Below are 24,194 nucleotides of genomic sequence, written 5' to 3' on the forward strand. Positions count from 1 at the left end.
GGGCAGTGTCTGGACAGGCCTCCACCTTGCTCAAAAATGGTGTGAGAAATCAGCTGAGGTCCAACAAAGAACCAAAAGAAGGAGGAAGAGAGGGGGAGATCACAAAGATCAGCGCGTTGGCATGAAATAGACTTTGGTTCTTACTGGATACGAAACCCTTTAGAATTTACTCAATCTCTCTGGAGTATCGATGTCCTTTTCTAAAGTGGGGATGGTACAACGGCTGATAAATAATAGTGACTCACAATAATAATAAATGTACAAATGTAATAAATCATTACTAAAACGCAAGCCCTGTGAAGAAAGACAACATGAAGTGGCATTCTTTAGCCGAGAAAAGGCTAATATGGCAAAAGGAACTTGGCAGACGTGATTAAGGATCTTGAGATGGGGTAGCATCCGGGATTACCCGGTGGGCCCAGCGTAATCACAAGGATCCTTCTAAGAGGGTCAGAAACAGAGAGAGACTGGAAAATGCTACCCTGCTGGCTTTGAAGATGGAGGATGGGGCCAGAAACCGAGGAATGCGGGCAGCATCCAGATGCTGGAAAAGGCAAGTGAATGGATCTTCCCCAAGTGCCTCCAAAAGGTAGCCCTACCAACACCTTGATCTTAGGATTTCTGGCCTCCAGAAGAGTAAGGTAATAAATTTATGCTGTTTTAAGCCACTAAGTTTGTGGTAGCTTGTTACAGCAGCAGTAGGAAACTAATACAGTTGGGGACGAGTTTTCACCCCCATTTTTCAGATAAGGACTCTGAGGCACAGTGTGGCTAAGTAACCCGTGCAGAGTTGCACAGCCACCAATCCCAAACCAGGACTCAGAGGAGGGCAGGATGTCTCCTGGGCCTGAAGAAGAGAGAGACCTGGCTGCTTGCTAGTTTGGCAGGAGCCTGCATGACCTAAAATCTTCTAGAAAAGCTTTGAAGACAGGCTGTAAGTTGCATAAGGGCCCCCCATCTCCTTCTGCAAATGCAGGTTCTAGGCAAAACGGCAACAAGGACCTGGCTTATGGTGCACACGCATCCCTGGCACCCCATACTGAGTAATGCAAAGTCGGGATCACCCCTCACTTTAGACCTCCCTGCAGCCATCCATGGGACTGGACAAAGCCAAAGTCCAAGGGCTGGTTCAACCACGCCAAAGATAGGCTGTTGATCACCCAAAGAGCCAGGGCCCAGGGGGCTTCCTGAATCTGCCCCGACTACTTAAGACAAACTCTAGCCAGCACTATGGCATCTGGTGGATTTGTTGTTATTATTACTATTCATCAGTAACAGCTACCTATCATGCACCACATTTCACATGGATTACACTGTTGCAAGAGAGCTGTTAAGATCCACCCCCATGTTACAGACGAGGTAACTGATGCCTGGAGAGAGAGGTTAGGTAACCTGCTCTGAAACAATCACCTAAGCAGTGAGCCAGAATTGAAACCCAAGTCAGCCACATTCTAAAGTCCTTGCTTGCAACCACTACTCTAAAGAAAACTTCATTCAAAAATAAAGAGGTAGGGGACAGGGGGAGTGCTTATAAATATTCCGTTTGTACGTGGCCGCTTCAAATCAAGCCAAGCACCATTTCCTAAAAGTGGCCACATATCAAAATCATCTGGGGGCATTTCATGCACATTTCTGCCCTTGGTCCTGATTTAGGGAATCAGGACGTCCAGAGACGGAGCCTGGAAATATTTATTTTCAGCAAGCTCCCTCAGCTCTTCTGATGTAGCCCATCCATAGCTGTGTTCAAAGTGGATTCATTAAAAGGGGAGCATGTCCAGTCCTCTGCTGCACCAGGCTGGCCCAGAGAAGAGGCCAACCAGATGTGAAGATCCCAGGTCCGGCATCCAAGAGGCCCCTGAAGGTAGTTCTAGGGCCTCCTACTCCAGAATAATCAAGAGCAGACTTTCATTTATCCACAACAGGGGACGACTGGGTGAATTTTTGTAGTCTAATTCTAATTTGCAGAATTGGCCTCAAAAACAGCCCAAACACTGTCAACAAATAACATTAGTGGGAAGGCTCGGCCACAACACCTTATATTCACTGGAGGGAGAAATAAGGAGAGGCTTATCTCCAAAGCACTCATCACCAGGAACTTAAGCAATGGAAGCTGGTACGCAGGTTATCTAAATCAAGCACTTTGCACGCTGTCCCTTGATCAGAGACATTGCTGCAGTGCTAAGAGCCCAAGGGGCAGACATGCCATCACAAGCCTTTACTACCAACCACAGGGCTCAATAAGCAAGTTAATTAACCTCTATAACCTTGGTTTCCTCCTCTGTAACAGGGGGTAATAAGAGCCCTTACAACCAAGAGCTGTGTGACAAGTCATGTGACAGTTCACACAGAGTGCAGCACATGGCCCAACCACAGGAAGCGTTCAGAAAGGCATGCCGACCTTGCCACTGCCCAGATCACTGCACTCACATTTCACAGTCACCCTGCTGGAAAGGGGGTGACCCTCGGCAAAAGGAAACACAATAGTGCCGGGATCACAGAGCAGGGAAGAAAAACACCCCATCCTCAGGATGCCATTCGCCCCACCAGCCGCAGTGGTGGTCACTTTGATCGCTAAGCAACAAGAAGGCAGCCATCGGTCCGTCTCATTCACTGCAGCCTCCGTGGCACCCAATGCTGAGTCTGCCACGTGGTGCTCGCTCCAGGCAAATTTGATGAATAAAAGCAATAATGAAGGAATAAAGGAAGGAAAGAAACAAAAAAACACGCAACAGTGCATATTCACACACACAGAGATACCCACCCCACATATACCATGTGCACTTTCCAGGGCACTGCCTTAATTAGAGTTTACTGTGTACCCAGGATGGCACTATGCCATTTATGTTATCCTTCCTACGTTACAGATGGGGACCCTGAGGCATAGAAAAAAGAAATGATTTGCCCAAGGATGTAAATACAATTAGTATATGGTGGAACCAGGAACCATGTGATTACGTGACACCAAAGCGCTTGTTATCTCCATGCCAAACTGCCTTTCTGCTTCCCCTGCCCTTCTCTGCTACCACAGCCTGCCTTCAAACAGAGGTACGGTGCCTCTGAGCTCAGGAGGATCCTTAATTCAACGTGCTCTTGGGCAAGGAGCATTAGAAAGTGCAGATGCTTTGGTCAACCCGGTCCCCAGGAGGACCAGGACTGTAGAAGCAGGCAGACTGAAGCCTTGGGCCGGAGAGATTATTGAGTAATCAGAAGAGGTTTGGGCTCTCCAAGAGCTCATGGTCTAGTGGGGAGGACCGAGGTTATAAGCATCACCCCTGACAGAATACGCTATTATTTATTGTCTTACCTGTCTTAACTGCTATGAAGGAAACACACAAAGAGCTATGAGAATATGTGGCCAGGGGCCAGCCTGAGCAGGTGTGAGAGCTGGGGAACTCCTCTCTGAAGCGACATCGAGGTTAGGCAGCAGGCAGGGAGGGAGTACTGGAGGAGGGAGGGGTGCCGGGCACAGCGCTCTCTTCCTTTCCACTCTGACTCTTAGCCCCAGCTCCAACCTGCCAATACGAGACAAGCTGTGCTGTGCAGCTGACGCTGCCTCGTGGTGCTCCGTTACGCAGAGGGTCTGAATACAGCCCCCTGCCCAGCGTGCCATCAAGGTCCAAGCAAGCCTGGGCGTGAGCTCAGGGAGCTAGAGTCAACAAGTCCGGGCACTGACTAATGGCCCTACGTCTGTCCAGTGCCACTGGGAGGCGAGGAATTATATCCCAGCTGATCAAGGCCTCTGTTTAGCTTGTTAGAGCACTGCGTTTACGAAATGGTTTCCTTAGGAACCACGTACAAGGGAAGAACAGAAAACCCAGAAATTGGTCAGAAACCTAAAACATATAATCAAAACAAAGTTGTTTTTTTTTTAAACCATAGCCTGATGGTCTTTCCCCCCGAAACCTAACTCACAAGCCAGGTTGTGAATATTCAATTATGACTCACAAAGTTCAACGGGCGACCCCACGGCAAAGTTCAAAAACCCTGTTTCTGCACGAAGGCAATTACTCACACTCCAGAATGCACTTCACTCACCAGGCCATCAGACACATACTGCTTTTCAGACATAAATGTTCCACGGTTGGTGCTTTTTTTGATGACTGCTTTATTTTACAGTTTATTTCCTAGTTAGGCAGAAGTAAGTCGGCCTCGCTGTTACTGTTGCTATTTTATGCATTTTAGGCAAGGCCTTTCTCTATTTCTTTGTTTTAACCAACTAAAGTAAATATGCTGACTATCATAGGATCAAGTTGCTCAATACTTATTACATAAGGCCGTGCACTCCAGTTCAAAGAACACTGAACCCAGAGTCAAACTGGCTGGGCCACTAACTTTTGACCTAAAGCAAATCCCCTTCCCTCTTTGAACCTAACAGTCACGCCCAGTAAAATGAGAGTGTTGCTCTAGAACCTGGGTTCCCAAACCCAAGGATTTTCCCTTGGAATCCACTAGGGAGTTATGTTAAAAATGCAAGTTCGGGCTTCCCTGGTGGCGCAGTGGTTGAGAGTCTGCCTGCTGATGCAGGGGACACGGGTTCGTGCCCCGGTCCAGGAAGATCCCGCATGCCGCAGAGCAGCTGGGCCCGTGAGCCATGGCCGCTGGGCCTGCGCGTCCGGAGCCTGTGCTCCACAACGGGAGAGGCCGCGGCAGTGAAAGGCCCGCGTACCGCAAAAAAAAAAAAAAAAGCATCCTGGGACTTCCCTGGTGACACAGGGGTTAAGAATCCGTCTGCCAATGCAGGGTACATGGGTTAAAGCCCTGGTCTGGGAAGATCCACATGCCATGGATCAACTAAGCCCGTGTGCCACTACTACTGAGCCTGCACTCTAGAGCCCATGCTCCACAATGGGAGAAGCCACCACAATGAGACACCTGTGCACCGCAACGAACTGCCGGCCGGCAGGACTCTGAGATCCTTCTAGTGCCAGCATCCCGTGACTTTCTGAAATAAGGCAGAGGAGATTAAAATATAACCACTTCCCTATAAAGGATGGATTTCTGAATTTCAATTCCCTTATTGGAGTTAGTGCAAAGTAGGGGTAGCTCAACACTTGACAGAGAAGTTTGCTTAACACTGAGAAACAGCCCACATACACTCCACAGGTCACTAACAGCTTTCTAAATACACATTTCAAGCTTCCTAATTAGTAGAGGTCTGACCAGACAGGCAAACGATTGCCTAAATCAGGGGATTCTTTAAAACAGTGTGGTATTGGTACAAAAACAGGCATATGGATCAATGGAACAGAATAGAGAACCCAAAAATAAACCCACACACCTATGGTCAATTAATCTTTGACAAAGGAGGCAAGATTATAAAATGGGAAAAAGACAGTCTCTTCAGCAACTGGTGTTGGGAAAGCTGGACAGCTGCATGTAAATCAGTGAAGTTAAAACACATCCTCACACCATACACAAAAATAAACTCAAAATGGCTTAAAGACTTAAACACAAGACATGACACCATAAAACTCCTAGAAGAGAGCATAGGCAAAACATTCTCTGACATAAATTGTACCACTGTTTTCTTACGTCAGTCTCCCAAGGCAATAGAAGTAAAAGCAAAAATAAACAAATGGGACCTAATCAAACTTACAAACTTTTGCACAGCAAAGGAAACCATAAAAAAATGAAAAGACAACCTACGGAATGGGAGAGAATATTTGCAAATGATGCAATAGACAAAGGTTTAATCTCCAAAATATACAAACAGCTCATACAGCTCAACAACAAAAAAACAAACAATCCAATTGAAAAATGGGCAGAAGACCTTAATAAGACATTTCTCCAAAGAAGACATACAGATGGCCAGTAGGCACATGAAAAGATGCTCAACATCGCTAATTATTAGAGAAATGCAAATCAAAACCATAATGAGGTACCACCTCACACCGGTCAGAATGCCCATCATTAAAAAGTCTACAAATAACAAATGCTGGAGAGGGTGTGGAGAAAAGGGAACCCTCCTACACTCTTGGTGGGAATGTAAATTGGTAGAGCCACTATAGAAAACAGTATGGAGGTTCCTCAGAAAACTAAAAATAGAATTACCATATGACCCAGCAATCCCACTCCTGGGAATATACCCGGACAAAACTATAGTTCAAAAAGATACATGCACCCCTATGTTCACAGCAGCACTGTTCACAATAGCCAAAACGTGGAAACAACCTAAATGTCCATCGACAGACGAATGGATAAAGAAGATGTGGTACATGTATACAATGGAATAAAAAAGAATGAAATAATGCCATTTGCAGCAACATGGATGCAACTAGAGATGATCATACTAAGTGAAGTAAGTCAGAAAGAGAAAGACCAATACCATATGATATCACTTAAATGTGGAGTCTAAAATATGGCACAAATGAACCTGTCTACAAAACAGAAACAGACTCATAGACAGAGAACAGACTTGTGGTTGCCAAGGGGGAGGAGGGGAGGGAGAGGGTGGACTGGGACTTTGGGGTTGGCAGATGCAAACTATCACATTTAGAATGGATAAACAACAAGGTCCTACTGTAGAGCACAGGGAACTATATTCAGTATCTTGTGACAAACCATAATGGAAAAGAATATGAAAAAAGAATGTCTATACGTGTATAACTGAGTCACTGTGCTGTACAGCAGAGACTGGCACAACACTGTAAATCAACTATGCTTCAATAAAGAAAATTTTTTTAAATGAAAATAAATCAGGGGATTCTTTACTGAGTCCACACACCCTCTGCATCTTAATATAAAATTTGTGTGTGCACAAGTATCTATTTTATTTTACTAGAGAGGATCCATTGCCTTCAGGCACTTCAGAATCCCAATTCTGAAGACTGCCCGATATATCTCTTAATTAGGCCACCCACGCAGGCAACCTGGTGCTGCTGGTTGCTGTGAGCAACACAGAGGTGACAAAGACACAGCCTCTGCCTTCAAAGAGTGGTTGCAGGGAGGGATGGCGGGGAGAGAGAAGTACACACGTGAGTTAACCCCGAAGCAGAGGAAGAAAAGCACCTCAGGAGGGGTGTTAGCAAGGCATCTGGGAGTTTGGAGGAAGTGTGTCTCCTTCATGCTCAAGCAACATGGAGAGTTGGCAGTTAAGCTGGGTGGGGCTGGAAGGACAGAAAAACAAAAATGCTTTTAGGAATGCAAAGAAATAAAGATGGTGGGCAGGGTGAACATCAATCCAGAGGGTTGTGTCACCAACTGAGGCCCAGGGAGAATTTAGCAAAAGGGAAATAACTCATTTGGATTTCAGCATGTGAGAGAGCAGTTCTTTGATACTTATCACAGATACAACTTCAGTTATACCATTTGCAATTTGGCTATGGTGCCAATTTAAACCTGTGCAGCTGATAAATGGTAAATGTTTCTTAGATGATGGGTAAACACAGCTGGTAACCAGTGGTTCTCAAGCACTCCTCATAAACCTTGTGAAAGAGGTATTCTATCCCATTCTCCAAAAGAAGTCACCGTAGACATCATAGCCTATAATCACTAGTTTGAGGAATCATGAAGTTCTTGCACATATCCATGGTGAACTTCAAAGGTCCACTTCTGTATTAAATGATGGTGAACAGTAAAGACAACAGCTAGGACAAAATATTAAGGAATGGTGTTATCTTCATTTATGAGGTTCATGAAGATTGCTGAGTGGCAATATCATATAATTATTACCTGGGCTCTACGAAGCTTAATCCTGCAAAACTACGTAAGATGGATGAGAACAGGGAGGTTGGCAGAAAGGAGAGCAGCTGGCATGGGTAGAGGAGCCATGTGGCCAAGTCCTGTGATCATAAAAAACTTCCAATGATCCCCAAGTGAGGCTCTACATACAATCAGAGGGGGTCACTGAGACAAGACTGAAAGATGCTCACCAAACAGCTTTTTTTTTTTTTCCTGCGGTACGCGGGCCTCTTACCGTTGTGGCCTCTCCCGTTGCGGACCACAGGCTCCAGACACGCAGGCTCAGCGGCCATGGCTCACGGGCCCAGCCGCTCCACAGCATGTGGGATCTTTCCGGACCGGGGCACGAACCCGTGTCCCCTGCATCGGCAGGCGGACTCTCAACCACTGCGCCACCAGGGAAGCCCTCACCAGACAGCTCTAAACTAAGGTTCCACAAGGAATGTGGTACCTATAAATAAATAATGGAGGTGACCTCGGCAAGATAGCAGAATAGGAGATCCCCAGCTCTAGCCCCCTCACAGAAACTCCAACTTAGCAACTATCCACAGACAAGAATGCCTTTGTTAGCATCCCTGGACCCAGGGGTAAGGTTACAGCATCACAGAAGAACACAAAAACTGAGAAAATCTACATTAAGAAGGGTAAGAGGAATAGCTTCACTTCATCCTTGATAAATGAATAATGTTTTAACGTTATCTTGTAATGACTTATAAATAGTACAGATGAATGGCATTATTTTCTTAAAAGCATTAATTTCTTAAAAGATAAGCAGACTGAATTTCCCTATTACTGTTTTGAAATTCTTTCTCTCTCTCAGGTTCTGAGCTTATTTCAGATGGCTAAGTAAATGGTCACAAGAGCATAAGGTACGATGGTGGCCTGGCAAAGAGAAGAAAGGGCTGAACTGAAGCCATGTAACAGTGGAGCCTAGAGAGGACCTGACAGCTCCTCCAGGATGGGAGTCAAGAGTGACTATGCAGTTTCTGGTCTAGGTCCAGGAGGACGAGGGTGTGATTAATAGAGGGGGAAGTCAGGAGAGGAAGGGGCATGGATGAGCTGGGTTCCATGTTGGGTGTGAAGGATTGTGTGTATTCTTTTTGTCTATCTGGCTTAAATAAGCCAAATTAGCACCACTGACAACACTGCTCCTGAATGGGAGTGAAGGACAGTGCAGAGCCTTAGCTCAGTGCTCTGCCTTGGACCATGGAAATGCAAACCATCAGAGAAACACCTATGCAGTTTTCAGGAGAATCACAAATTCCTTTAGATAACTAAGTCACTTGTCACAGATTTCATCCAAAACTCGCCTCTGAGCTTAGCTCACAGCAGGTGTTATATACATACCACTGAGCCTCTACAGGGAAGCCTGGGCAGAACAGAGGAAAAGGGTGGGGACTAAATGCTATCACCAGACTTAGTTTAGAGTGCATTCAGTCTGTTGCCCACTCTGAAAACCAAGGGGATCCACTGCCCCAATTCACACACCCCTGCCAATAAATGAATGAATGGATATAGAATATAACCCGTAGAACCAGAGAGTGATAAAGACTAATGGGGAACTTTGAGATCATCCCAGCCAATCGACTGTTTTTACAGATGAAGAATCCAAGGCCTATAGAGGAGAAAGCACAGAAGTATTTAGGGGCAGGCGGAATTCTCCTGATTCTTCTTCCTACCACCTGAGAGCAAATCAAAAAGGATGCTCAGGGCTTCCCTGGTGGCGCAGTGGTTGAGAGTCCGCCTGCCGATGCAGGGGACACGGGTTTGTGCCCCGGTCCGGGAAGATCCCACGTGCCGCGGAGCGGCTGCGCCCATGAGCCATGGCCGCTGAGCCTGCGCGTCCGGAGCCTGTGCTCCGCAACGGGAGAGGCCACGACAGTGAGAGGCCCGCGTACCGCAAAAAAAAAAAAAAAAAAAAAGGATGCTCACTTCCCAGGGCATAGCACCTTCACCTGCAGTGGTTGAGGTACATATCATAGGGCATCTGGCACTATTTGCTTTAATTGCTGTAGGAAAGAGAAGCCTAGAGGTGGATATAGAAAAAGAAGAGAAGGCACATTCTCTAAGCATGTTTTTACTGTGGTTCACTGCATTTTTTAACAACGGCTCACACTACTAATTATTAGTCAACTAATGACTTTTAAGAGAAATAATATCAATACCTATTTTTCTGTATATGGGATCTGAAATCTGTATACAGGGTTTACTTCTTTTAAAAAAAGGGAAGGAAATCAAGATCATATGTTCACTCTGAAATAAAGTATGTTTTGTGTGCCTTGAGCAGAAGAAAAAATAGAAGCCCTTGCTGTAACTCATTGCTCATTTTGTAACATGCTTTTAAGAGGATCTGTAAATCATAAAACTCTCAAGAGTTAGAAATTAAATTTCAAAAACAGCATTGGCTGTCTTGACCAGGTAACATTACTGAAAGGCTCATTATAGCTAGAATTTATGGCAGAACAACATGGATAAATCAGATTATATTAAGAGAAAAACAGATAATGATACAAAGCTCACATTAACACAGAGGGCTTTTAAGTTTGCTTTGAATAAAAATTTTCTACTCACATAAAATTTTAATTGAAGAAGAGATAGTTATCCAATTACCTTAATCTCACCTTAATTTCCTAAGGAAAGTTTCTAAAATCAGAAAATGTTAAAAGAAAAAAAATAAGCTACATCTGGAGAGATGACTGACTAAGGATCAGACCCTTATTCTGATATCTAACAATTTCAAGTAATCTATCTAGAAATTCCTCAATCCGCATTGGAAACCACAGTTTTGCTTGAGTTATAAGAAAAAGAAAAAATATGTATATATTTTAAGCCAAAACTATAAGAACTTTCATATATTGCTTATGAGAGTAATTACCAGAACAAGACCACATGAAAAGCAATTTAACAATATCTATCAAAATCACAAATCCATATATCCTCTGACCCAAAAATTCTATTTCTGAAAATGTATCTTATAAATAAACTTGCACACATACAAGGTTACTTACAGCAGCAATATTTGTTAATCGAAGACTAGAAATAGTCTAAATGCCCATCAATAGGACACTTGTTAAATAAATCATGGTACAGTTATACAGTGGAATACTATGTATCAGCAGAGGTAAATGATAAAGTGCTCTCTGTATTGTATGGAAAAATCTCCAAAATATTAAGTAAAAAATTCAAGGAACCAAAGAATGTGCATTATAAGCCACATTTTACATTAAAAGGGAAGCAAGGAAAAATAATAATTTATGTTTGCTTCTAAAGAGATTTTTTTAGAGATAAAGAAATTTAAAATAAAGAGATTTTGGAAAGATACATAAAAAACTGGGGAGGTGGAGAATGAGACGGGAGGGAGGTATTTCACTGTGTATCTTTTTATTCTCTTTGATTTTTGAACTATGGGAATACATTACCTATTCAAAAAATGAAGTAATTTTCAAGCAGCAAGAGCTATCTACTTAATGCTCAAACCATTTTATTAAATGAAATGCTTCCTTATAACAAAGAAAGCAGAGATTTTAGCATATCCTCAAACAAACCTGACCTTTGAACCTTTAAGCGAAATATGAAATTAGATGACTCTTGTCCTTATTTCTTTAACAGAAGAAGTGTTTTTTATACACCTTGCATAAATGTAACACGTTGAGTACTTTAGTCTAAAAAATAATCCCATTTCAATGTTTCCAAGTTAAATCTAAACTTGGTTACTGACATTAAAAAAGAGCCAAATTCCAGCAATGCTGTTAAATTTTCAGAGCTTTCCTTTCTCACCACAGAAAACACCCATACCTCTGTCAGAATGGTTCTTCCTCCCGTGGGGGATTCGGTTAAGGCAAAGAATATATCCATCTTCTGTCACAACTAGGTGTTCCTCACTAGGGAATCCCCAGTGAGAGATAATTTCACTCTGCAGAGCAAAAGAGAAGACAAAGTGTCAATGACATTCTCCAGGTTTTACTTAAGAAGTGAATTGTTACTGAAATTTCAGTCTGCTCAATCTAGTAGCCGACATCCCATCGCAAAAGTAAATCCTCCACTTGTTTTACCTCTGTGTTCTACTCATAGACGTTCAGCTAAACCATTTTAACATGTTCTACACCAAGTGTGTCTTATTTTACCATAGCTTTGGGCTTCTTTGTTTCCATCCTGGCTCCCAGGTACAAATAAACACGTCTTTCTTTCTTTTCTAAATATGCCAGGTAATACTGTAATCTACCATTTTCCTTGTTTTAAGAGACCCCATCCAGGGAAATGAAGCATAAAAAGTATTAATCTGTTTTTAACCAATGGACCAATAAAACTGCACTAGAATGTCAAGGTAGAGTTGAACAAGAAAAGATAAAATGATTGTGATAGCATACGCTATTTGTTTTTCTCTTTCTGACTTACTTCACTCTGTATGACAGACTCTAGGTCCATCCACCTCACTACAAATAACTCAACTGCGTTTCTTTTCATGGCTGAGTAATGTTCCATTGTATATATGTGCCACATCTTCTTTATCCATTCATCTGTCGATGGACGCTTAGGTTGCTTCCATGTCCTGGCTGTTGTAAATAGGGGTGGGATAGGGAGGGTGGGAGGGAGACGCAAGAGGGAGGAGATATGGGGATATATGTATATGTATAGCTGATTCACTTAGTTATAAAGCAGAAACGAACACACCATTGTAAAGCAATTATACTCCAATAAAGATGTTAAATAAATAAATAAATAGATTGTGGTAATCATTTTACAATATATACGTAGTGTAAAACATCATGTTGTACACCTTAAACTAATACAATGTTATATGTCAATTATATCTCAATAAAACTGGAGGGAAAAGAGGAAAAGTAAGGAATTATGATCAAATTCACTACTCCATAAGGAAAGATCCATGGGGCAATTGTTTTTTGTTTTCTTTTTTTTTAAACTGAGGTATAGTTGATGTACAATATCATATAAGTTTCAGGTGTGCAACACAGTGATTCACAATTTTTAAAGGTTAAATTCCATTTATAGTTATTATAAAATATTGGCTACATTCCCTGTGTTGTACAACATATCCTCGTTTATTTATTTTATACACAGCAGTTTGTACCAATTAATCCATGGGGCAATTGTTAATTGGAAGCTCAGTGGCATATGGATAACTCAGTTATCCAGAAGACTTAATGTAAATAAGTACTCATTATTCTCTCTACCACAAACACTTAAAAGGATTTAAGTTTATCATTCTTACAGGAAAAAAATTTTTAAATAAAAATGCTTTTAACTTAAAAAAAGCTTAAAAAGAAAAGATTTGGGACAAGAAATAAAATGTAACCTTAAGACCCGGATATCAGGTCATACTCTCTTGGCTGACTATAAATTTATCTCCATCTCCAAGGTTGCCTGATTCTTCCGTTGTGTCACTGCATCATCTGTTTTAAAGCTGCTGTTTTCTGTAGCAACATGTACTTTCCTGATATTTTATGCCTAAATAAGGTATCTCCAGATTTAATTGCTTACTTAAGATTAATAACTTTGAAATGTTTTCATTACTCGAAGGATTATTTTTGCTTATTTGTTCTAACAATTTTTTTTTCAGGTACTTTGATTTTCGTATTGAACTATGGACACTGGTATCTGTCCTTGTTCAGCACATTGAGTATTAGCATTCTTCCAAAGTTTTGACACTTTTTTTTTATTGTTGTTTAAACAAATTCAGTGAGACTTAAAAATGAAATGAATGTATAAAAATAACACTTATCTTACTAAGAAGTATATGTTTTAACAGTAAATGAGGTTTGTAAAATACACATTACCTTTTAGGTATAGTCCAGCTAGCTGAATCCAAGATTTGGAGAACGGGAAAAACATAATGAGATATAAAGAGAATAGAGTTTGTGGCTTCGTGTAGCTACATAACTGGATTTCAGAAAATAATTAACATTGATCACAGATGCCTTTTTGAAAACAGATGACTTTGAGAAACTTACCACATTCATATTTGTTTCAGGATCCACAGGTGCCAGCTTCCCTCTGGATTCCTCGGAATGCAGGGTCCCAAGGACCAAACAGACCACCAAACACCAGAGCCACATTTTCATTCTGTATAAAACAGTCTGTTGTTACTTGTCTACACAAAGTTTTACTACACAAAATTATGTTGGTAAATAATGCTCCCATACAAAGTTCTGAACCAGGTTTAGGTCAAGTAAAAGTTAGGTAAAGGGCAAATATAGAACAAATGACTCAAGCCATACCTCGAAGCAAAAACTGAGGAATTCTTTTTTACTGGGAAACCTCCCACCCGCCACCCCCAGTTAATATGTGACATTTGGAGCTCAGAACACCCACTCACACCCAGGTGGTTAAACATAATGTTCCCAGAGAAATAGCAGAAAGGAGGACTCAGAAGAGAACAGGCTGAGAAAAAGGAAGATCCCCCAAATTCCAGAGCCTGTTAACCTCCCACCTTTTCCTAATTGTAATTTAAACACTTTTAAGTTCAGCGATATGAGCTCTTGCTCCCACTAGCTATTCACTTCCCTTAGTGCATAAAATTACACCCAAGGGAAAAGGTGTAATGAAAGAAAAGAGAGCTTGTAAGAGAAATAGAGGGAAAGAAGACCACCCCTCTTTGCTTCTGAGACCCTCCAGCCATTAACAAAGACCATCTAGTTTCTGGCAGTGATGGCACAAAATCACAGTGTAGCAAAGACCTTGAGGATGGATGTTAAAGGCAAAATGAAGTGACTCTTCCAAGGACACCCAGATGGTTAGAGGCAAAGCTGGGACAACAGCCCAGGCCTCCCACACTTTTTAAAATAAATATAATCATTCAAAAAGATGCATGAGTGTATACCCATACAAAGACTTGTATAAAAATGTTTGTAACAGCTCTATGTGCAACAGCCAAACACTGGAAAAACCCAAATGCCCCTAATGGGTGAATGGGTCAACATATTGTGATATATACATACTACTCAGCAATAAAAAGGAATGCACATAAAATAACATGGATGGATCTCAAAACAATTATGGTGAGTGAAAGAAGCGAGACCATATAAATAAATATGTATGATTTCATTTCTATAAAACTCTAGAAAATGCAACCTTATCTCTATTGACGTAAAGCAGATCAGTGGCTGCCTGCGGAGACGAGGGCCAGGAGCTAAGCGTTGCAAAGGGAAATCTTTTGCGGGTGATGAACAGGTTAATGATATTGGACGTATCACAGTTTCACATGTGTATACATATCAAAACATAAAATTATACATTCTAAATACGCCCTGCTATTGTACGTCAGTAATACAATACAGCTGTTTTTAAGACTTGGGCTTAAACTGAGTATTCCACAAGTCTTAAGAAATTGGTTCTCAGAAGACTGCAAAAGTGAACTGACTTCCTTCTGTCGATGCATCTCTTGATGGTGCTACAGTGATTTCTCCCAGCAGTGGTGAACCTGGAACTTCTAGACAGGAGCGGATGATATCTTGAGTCTCTACTGGCAAAGCAAGCCCACTGTGCTTACTCACAAGTTTGTGTTTCTTTACAGTGGTTGGGAAGGGCTGTACAGTTCTGGGCTACCTTTTATTATAAATATAACCTTCCAAAAGCCCATTATTACTCAGGAATAAGGAGTATACTGAAAAGAAAAGTGAAAGTCTGTAACCACAATTTGAAACAGTGAAGCCTCTCGCAGTACCTGCGTTTCCACTCAGGCCTATCCTCCGGGACCTGGACCAGCTGTCCACAATGGAAGCTCCAGGAAGATAACAGCTGAAGCCACTCAACTGGAAATGTCACCCAGCTGATTTTTCCTTCCAACAAAACACTAGTTTTTCAACCTACTAGTCCAGTAATTGTCATAAGGATGAGGACTGAGAAGTTCAAAAGAGAAAAAGCCTCCTCCAGGATGCATGCAATGTACTTTACTGGGCTCTCTTAGCAACTTTTATCTCAATTCTTTTTATACTGTAACAATCCAATTAAGTACTTGTCTGTCTTCATTTTACCCCAGCCCAAGGGCAGAGCCAGCATCTGAGTCAACTCTGATGCCCCAGGACCTAGCAAAGTGTAGATGCACAAGACAGATTTTGAAAAATGGGATTAGGGCGGTCCAGAGATCAGTGGCTGAAGAAAAGCTCCAAAGCAGCTTGTTATTCAGCTTTCTAATAATAACAACACCACTAATAATTTCCGCTCCCATTTAACTCCTGCTATGCTCCAGACTTCCGCAGGCAGCGCTTCCGACCTACTATGTTAATTACGCCTTCGTCAACTCTCTGCAGTACCGTTAAGTCCTTTTTCCAGGAAACTGAGGCTCACCCAAGTTAAGTACTGGAAGCAAAATGCCAACTGGTTAAATAGTATCGCCAAGATATTCACCAGGACCGATGTCAAACCGTTCTCGACCACACCTTGCCTAACAAGTTAGAGTGGTCTGCAGGCCACCTGGGGGAGTTAATGGGAGTAAAAGACAAGGAGGAAGGAGGTGAGGGAAGCTGGGAATCAGAAATCCTGGTTGTCGCTGCAGCCCAGCGGTGACCGCGCCTGCCCAGGAAACCCGAGGGCACCTGGGAAAGGGTAGGCAAATTCCAGACAGCCCTCAATTCCTGGGTCCCCGCGAGATGCCTCGGGCGACCGCCTGCAGAAGAGGCACCCGCAGGTGCTCCAGGTAAGACGCGCCGGAGCCCAGCGCAGAGAGTTCTGCCGGCATGCAGAGGCTCAGGGCCGGCGGGAATGAGCCTCGGAAGCGGTGCGGGGCCCTGGCCTCAGAGCCAGTGGGGGGAAGCCGAAGCTGCGGCACCCGCACCTGGCAGCGCAACGGGGCCGGCACTCACCTGGAGCAATCCTCCCGGGCCGCTGTCCACAGCCGCAGTGCCAGCTCGCGGGGCTGGGTCCCCGGCTGGGACCTGGAAGGGGCGGTGACGGCTGGACGCCAGGGCCCGCTCCCGCCTCCGGCTACCAGCGCCCCCAATCAGAGCAGCCGGCCGCCGGGAAGTGCCGTGGAGACACCGCCTAGGCCTAGCGCCGCCGCCGCTTCTGAGAGGGTCTACCGCTGAAGCGGAGCATGCGCCATGGACCAAGAGGTGCGGCGCCCTGCGGCCTCCTCCCCGGCGGAGTCGTTTACCAGCTACACCTGCAGGCCGCACCCGCCCGGTCTCCTAGTGGCTGCGCCCGGCTCTGCCCCAGGGGCTCTTGCAAGGCCTCCACTCTCTGCGCCTAGCACGGAAAACATAGGCTCTACAGATGAAAAGAAATTATATGCTACGTATAAAGCCCTTAGCGGTGTGCCTGCTGCAAAGTAATCTTACTGTACATTTTACTTTTATTGCTAAGATGCCTAGCATTATTAAGACACTAGGGGTATAGTAGCCAAACAAGAGCCCTCTTCTCCAGCTTACATTCTAATAGGAAGAAACACCATGAATAAATTAAAAAATGAGGTAATGGAAAGTGCTATGAAGAGCAATAAAAAACTAAAGGGATAATGAAGGTGGGTGCTATGTCATGTACAAGGTAATCAGGAAAGGACTCTCTGATGAAGTGACACCGGAGCACAAACAAAAAGGAGGTGACTCAGAGCCATGTGGATACTGGGGAAGGAGTATTCTGAGATGAGAGAATAGCAAATGCAAAGGTCCTGAGGCAGGAATATTCTTAGTAGGTTCTAGTAAGCGAAATTCGGTCAGCGTGGCTGGAACAGAATGCGCGTGGTGGAGAGTGGTAGAACATGAAGTCCTAGAGGTGCCTTGGGGGCCAGTTGTAACGACTCTGCTATTTCTTCTGACCAAGATAAGAAGCCATTGGAAGGTTTTCAGGAGAAAGGCAACAAAACCTTGCCAATCATATCATTTGTAAATATTTTTCCCCATTCCATAAGTTGTCTTTTTATTTTGTCAGTGATGTCCTTTGCTGTGCAAAAGCTTTTAAGTTTAACTAGATTCCCCCTCCCCTTTTTTTGCTTTTGTTTCCTTTGCCTTTGGAGACAGATCTAAAAATATATGTATATATTACTATGATTTGTGTCAAAGAATGTTCTGCCTATGTTCTCTTCTAGGACTTTTATGGTTTCAGGTCTTACATTTAGGTCTTCAATCCATTTTGAGTTTATTTTTGTATATGGTGTGAAATGTTCTAATCTCATTGTTTTGCATATAGCTGTCCAGTTTTCCCAGCACCACTTGTTGAAGTGTCTTTTCTCCATTGTATATTTTTGCTTCCTTTGTCATAGATTAATTGGCCATAGGTGTGTGGGTTTATTTCTGGGCTCTCTATTCCATTCCCTCTTAATAGTTTAACTGCCAGCAGGCCATTTTTCACTTTGTCACAAAGAAGGGGCTAATTGAGTCCTGAAGGAAATGGGGGAGATCGCCCTGTCAATATTGGGGCAGGGGAGCCTTCCAGGTGGAGATTCAGAGGGTGGCAGGGGTAGAGGTAAGGATGGGGAAGTCCATCATGTATGGCCACATAAATCCTTGTGAGAACTTTGGCTTTTACTGATTTGAAAATGCTTTTGTTGTTTTATTTTAATATTGCTTATTATTGAGTTTGTGGTTGTTCTGTGATACACTTACATGATATTTTAAAACAATGAAATTGTGCTTATGTCTTTAAACAATTTGTTTGCAGTGCCTTCTATACCCCTTGTAACATTATAATCCACAAATTTCTGTTGGAGTTCTATAACATATTATCATTTTAAAAATGATTCATGGTTCAAAACAAAACAAAAACCAGACAAATGAAAAAACAAACAAAAAAACTCAGAAGAGCTATTAAAGTAGAGAGAGAGAGAGAGGGCAATTACACTTTTTGTCTGTACCATTCATTTCATTACAGAGAAGGAATCTTCCAAAGAGAAGAACCAGGCTAAATCCCTGGGATCTTTAGGAGAAAAGAAGGCATGAAAGGGAGCAGACTGAGACCTGAGTAAAGGCCACAGTGGTCAGCAGTGCTGGGTTCTCCCACAAGATCCTGGTTACCCTGTAAACCCTGGGAATATGGAAATCAGTGTCAATACTAAGTGCCAACCAATTGTAGACAACCAGGCCAGTCTCACAATTACTCTCATAAGATCAGTCTTTCCAAGTATTGCAGAATGTATTTGCATTTCATAGAAAGCACAGATCTGAATGTAGTTAAGGAAGCAACTATAGACAGAACTAGCAGATGCAGCATTAGCTTTAAAAGATGTTCTGTACCTTTATATCTGCTGGCTTGTTCCTTTTTTGTGTAGGCAACTTTCTAGAATTTCTCCTGATTCTCCACCTCCTCCTCCAACCCTTTCCCTTCCTGTGTGAGTCAGAACTGAGCTGTCAGAGCAGAAAATTAAGGCCTCTCTCCTTGCCTCAAATTTAGAAAAAAATATATTTATTTTTTGTTTTTATGAAACTTTTATATGTTATCACTGTCAATCATGTTGGGTACAAAAGAAGAAGGCAGCTGCCTCAAGGGAGTGGAAGAGTGACCCAGTCATGACTTGTGGTGCTTGACTATAGACACACCTTTTCTGCAAGTCCTCAAATGTCTGTTCTGCTCAGACTTGTGAAATAGTTCAACAGTTAACGAGAAGGGCCTCAATATTAGAGGACTGAGAAAGCAGGGAAAGAACTGTGTTATTATATTATGCTTTATGTTATCTTGAGTGGAAGATAAGGAGTCTATACAAATGGGTTTTTTGTTTGTTTGTTTGTTTTTGTTTTTTTTGTTTTTGCGGGATGCGGGCCTCTCACTGTTGTGGCCTCTCCCGTTGCTCCGGACGCGCAGGGCCAGCGGCCACGGCTCACGGGCCCAGCCGCTCCACGGCATGTGGGATCTTCCCGGACCGGGGCACGAACCCGTGTCCCCTGCATTGGCAGGCGGACTCTCAACCACTGCGCCACCAGGGAAGCCCTATACAAATGTTTTGACTCAAGTCTGTCTCAGCTTCTATTTTCTGTTTCTCAGTTTCTATAGAGGCCCTATCTAATGACCTCATAAATCTGTTCCAGATGAAGAGCTGTCTATAAAATGCTCTATGATTTGATGACCATGTGTGTCACAAGGTCTGTAAATTGCTCTGAAAACTGCTGTGAGAATTACTTTGATATAATTACTTATGACAGCGAGATTGCAAAACTTCAGAGAGCATTTTGATCACCCTGCAGCATGCTGTACAGATATCTCTACAGCTAATCTGTCTAAAAGAGGAAAATAAGGAATGGATAATAGAATAATGTGCAGGTGGCCATGAACATGCAACTTAAAATATCTTAGTTTGTAACCATCAACCTTACTCCTACAGAGGATCTATTCTTATACTAGCTTCAACTTTCCTGTTCATGTGGTGTATACCCGAAACGCTCAATGTCAGCTTTTTGAAAACAGGTATCACGACTTGTATCAGTTTGGATTCTAACTAGGACACTTAAAATGGGATGACTGAGAGAGCTGATTTACAAAGGGACTATTTAACAGTTGTTGGGTAGGGGAATCACAAGACAGCACAGCAGTTAGCCATCACTAGGCCCAAAGAGATGAGATGGCTACTGGAAAACGGAAGGAAAGAGTCTCATAGAAGCCCCCTTGAAAGGAACAGTACCCTTCAGTAGACTGACATAGCACTTAGCCTCTTAGCAGGGAGAGAACCAGAGAAATAAACCCTCTACCATCACTGTCTCTCTCCCTTGTTCTGCAAAGTGCTCCCCATTGACAAAACCCAATCAGTAGCTGGAGGACATAGGAACCTGTTAATATAGTCTACTCCATAATCCTTCCACTTCACGGGGCAGGATGGAAAAAAATGAAAAATGGAGCTAGATTGGGGAAATTCAAGATAATGTTCACATGATCTTTCTACACTCTATGCTGGCGGAGGGAAGTAGGAGGAAGTCCAGAATTGTGGTTAACAATGGCAGACTCAGGGATCAGACCTTCCAAGTTCAAGCCAGTATCTACAACTTGTTAGCTGTGCAAACTTGGGGAAGATTTTTAACTTCTTTCTGCCTGTTTCCTCATCTGTAAAATAAAATTAGTAGTTTCTAAGACCATTTCAAAGTTTAGACAAGTTTAATGTGTAAAAGCACTTATGAGTTATTTGTAGTGAGGTGGATGGACCTAGAGTCTGTCATACAGAGTGAAGTAAGTCAGAAAGAGAAAAACAAATACCATATGCTAACACATATATATGGAATCTAAAAAAAAAAAAAAATTGGTCATGAAGAACCTAGGGGCAGGATGGGAATAAAGACACAGACCTACTAGAGAATGGACTTGAGGATATGGGGAGGGGGAAGGGTAAGCTGGGACAAAGTGAGAGAGTGGCATGGACATATATACACTACCAAACGTAAAATAGATAGCTAGTGGGAAGCAGCCACATAGCACAGGGAGATCAGCTCGGTGCTTGGTGACCACCTAGAGGGGTGGGATAGGGAGGGTGGGAGGGAGGGAGACACAAGAGGGAAGAGATATGGGGATATATGTATATGTATAGCTGATTCACTTCGTTATAAAGCAGAAACTAACACACCATTTTAAAGCAATTATACTCCAATAAAGATGTTAAAAAAAAAATGATGTTGATTCGTTACAAAACCGCCATCTAGAAAGCCAGTCACGATTTAAACTTCCATCAGAGATCAATTATTGCAGGATTGGATCATATTTTGGGTACCTATTTTGCAATCTGTTTCATATTTGAGAGAGGATGAATTTTTAAAACTTTCTTTACCAAAAATTGAGACTAAGTCCTAGTAATGAATTTGAAGGTCCAATTTGTGATGGCAACTGGATGTGATTACAGAGTCGCTGAGGTGTTAAGATGTGAGGACCTGGGCTTAGACTTTGGAGTCAGAATTCTGGTCTGTCATTTGTTAGTTGTGTGGTCTCAGTGCCAATTTCTTTCTCTTTAAAGGATTGCTTAACTGTGTCTATGCAAAGGGCAGATGGATCTTGGGGACAGTGGATTTTAGTCAACTTAATGAGATGGTCACTTCAGTTTAGCTGCTGTTCCTGCTTTTCGTTGTTGGAGCATATTGACCCATTCTGGGGCAGGTGGTATGCAGCTATGCAACTGGTAAATGCTGTATTATCTATTCATGTTAGTAAAGACCAATAGAAGAAGTTTGCTTCCAGCTGGCCAGACCGGAAATTCACCTTCCCTGTCTTATCTCAGGGATACAGCCCTCTGTCACTATTTCCTTCACAGAGACTTATACTTCTTCATTTCCCAAGACATCATGCTGGTCCACTGTGATGCTGATGGTATGCTGCTGATTTGGACATGGCAAGCAGGAAGTTGCAACCATTCTAGACACCTTGGTAAGACTCATGTATATCAGTGGGTGGAAATAAGCCCCTTAACATTTCAGAGGTCTGCCACCTTAGTGACGTTTCTAGGAGTCCAGTGTCTGGGGCATGTTGACATGTACTTTCCAATGTGAAATACAAGTTGTTGCATCTGCTCCCTTCTACTACTGGTAAAGAGGCACCAAGCTTAGTGGGCCTCCTTGGAGTCTGAGACAACGTGTACCCCGTTTGAGCCTGCAACTTTGACCCATTTTCTGAATTATCCTAAAGGCTGCCAGTTTTGAGTGCCCACAGAGCAAGAGAAGGGTCTGCAACAGGTCTGAGCTACAGGCAAGCTGCTCTGCTTCTTGTGCCATATGACCCAACAGATTTGAGATGCCCAAAGTGTCTGTGACAGATAGTGATGCTCTATGGAGCCTTTGTCAGGTGAATCACAGAACACACCGTTAGGATCTTGGAGTATAGCTATGTCATCCTCTGCAAATTACTATTCTCCTTTGAGGAACAGTGTCTGGCTTGTTCAGGACTCTTAGTAGAATTGAATGAATACTTGATGATAGGCCATCAAGCTGTATGTGATTGACTACCCATCATGACTTGGGTGTAGCCTGACCAATCAAACTAAAAAGTTGGGTGTGTGCACAGGAGCTCTCCGTCATCAAGAAGTTCCGTAGATGAAACTGAGCCCATGTAGGACCTAAAGACGCAAGGAAGTCCCACAAGCAAGATTCCCATGACCCGTACTCTTTCTACATTGCCTTTTCTCTCTCACTCCTCACCTATGGCCTCATGGGGAGTTCCATGTGACTAGCTGACTGAGGAAGAGATTATTTGGACCAGTTTATACATGGTTCTGCATGATATGCTTGGTACCTCCCCAAAGTAGACAACTGTAGCACTCTAGCCCCATTTAGGGGTGGTTCCAAAGTACAGTGGTTATGGGAATTTCCCCCAGTGGAAGAGCTTTCAACAGTTAACCTGCATGTTAATCTTTCCAAGAAGGAAAGATATCCAGAATTAATGGATCTACATTGACTGTGGCTCCTTTAACCTGGAAGCTGAAATTGCTAAGTAACCACTTTGGGCTCCTTATTCCAGTAATGCAACAGGTATCAGAACTTGGGTCAATGATTGCCAGCTTCCTTTTTTTTTTTTGCCTCCCCACATCTACACTCCCCTTCCAACTCAGGTCCAACCAGAGAAAGCCAAATACGTTTCTTAAACTAATCACATAAGATGTCCATCTCTAGTTAGTCCTCCTCCAGCTTCCCGGTGCCAACAGCCCCCGGTCTGGGCTCCTGGAGCCTTCCCTTTCCACCTGGGGGCTTCCCACTGCTCTGTCTGCCTGGGGTCCCCGCCAGACGCAAGTGATGGTGGCCACTCCGCCGCCTCTGAGTAAACAGCTGTGTGTTCTCACTGGAGTCGCCTGTGTTTATCTTACAGGGCATCGCGCCTCCCCAACAGGTAGAAAAGAAGAAGGGCAGGGTTCCAGGGAGGCGCCGGGCCTGGCTGCTGTTTGGCTCCAGGTGGGCGAGCGCGGCCTCAACTTGGAACAGGGCCTCCTCTAGTCCCCGGGCGGCGGTTCTGGAGGCGATGCTTCTGGAGGCGTGGAGATGGGGGTCCGCGTGGCTGGTCCTGGTTCTGCTGCACCGGCAGCTGCTCACATGGAGCATCGCCTTGCCCCGCATCGTCTCCTGCCCCCGCATCGTCTCCCCCAGCTCCACGGAGCTCGTGGTCTCCATCGTCCATCTCAAGCGTAGTGAGCGCGGCTCACGTTTTGTCTCTGCCTCGGCTGCTCACCACGTGAGTGAGGAGAGTCTTCCCTCGGTCTTGGCTTTCAGGCTCATTCCGGTTCCTCTGGCAAACCTCCGATTTCTTGCTGTCGATTTGCACTTGAACTTCCCGAAGGCGCTCCCGGCGGAGCCGACCGTGGCTTTTGCCGCTGGCGGAGGCTGGGGTCTCACCTCAGGGCAGAATGTCTGGGTCTGGCACCTGTCGGGCTGCCCCTGTGGGCGGAGTTCCCTTTGGACAGAGCCGGGGCTCCACTCCCTACCGACCCTGCAGGTAGACGGGTGGACTCGGGGGCAGGTGGGGGCTGTGCTGGGCTTGGGCTCCTCACAGGTACACTCTCCGCGGGTCGGGGCCCGGAGGCCGGCGTGGGCTGCACTTGGATTCCTGGTGCCGGCGGGGCCGCAGCCGCAGCCAAGGGGGCCCCGGACCCGCACGGCTAGGCTGCCTGGGCC

The 24,194-nt window shown here is 43.8% G+C and overlaps 1 protein-coding gene across 3 annotated transcripts in view; it reads right to left on the reverse strand.

Moving 5' to 3' along the window:
* The window catches only part of LOC103077341 (lysosomal acid lipase/cholesteryl ester hydrolase), a 36,254-nt gene extending 19,678 nt beyond the window's left edge, over positions 1 to 16,576 (reverse strand). Inside the window, exons 1-3 of one of the 3 annotated variants that reach the window (XM_007470312.1) lie at positions 16,500 to 16,576; positions 13,650 to 13,761; positions 11,476 to 11,593 (exon numbers count right to left, since the gene is read on the reverse strand). In XM_007470312.1, the coding sequence (XP_007470374.1) occupies positions 11,476 to 11,593; positions 13,650 to 13,760 (229 nt within the window). In that variant the 5' untranslated portion in view covers position 13,761; positions 16,500 to 16,576. Of the gene's footprint in view, positions 1 to 2,427; positions 2,677 to 11,475; positions 11,594 to 13,649; positions 13,762 to 16,471 lie in introns of those variants that run through there. The other 2 variants (XM_007470313.1, XM_007470311.1) reach the window with 2 other exon arrangements.
* Positions 16,577 to 24,194: the final 7,618 nt, after the last annotated feature.

The sequence above is a fragment of the Lipotes vexillifer genome, unplaced genomic scaffold (assembly GCF_000442215.2).
Source record: "Lipotes vexillifer unplaced genomic scaffold, Lipotes_vexillifer_v1.1 scaffold690, whole genome shotgun sequence".
NCBI lineage: Eukaryota > Metazoa > Chordata > Mammalia > Artiodactyla > Lipotidae > Lipotes > Lipotes vexillifer.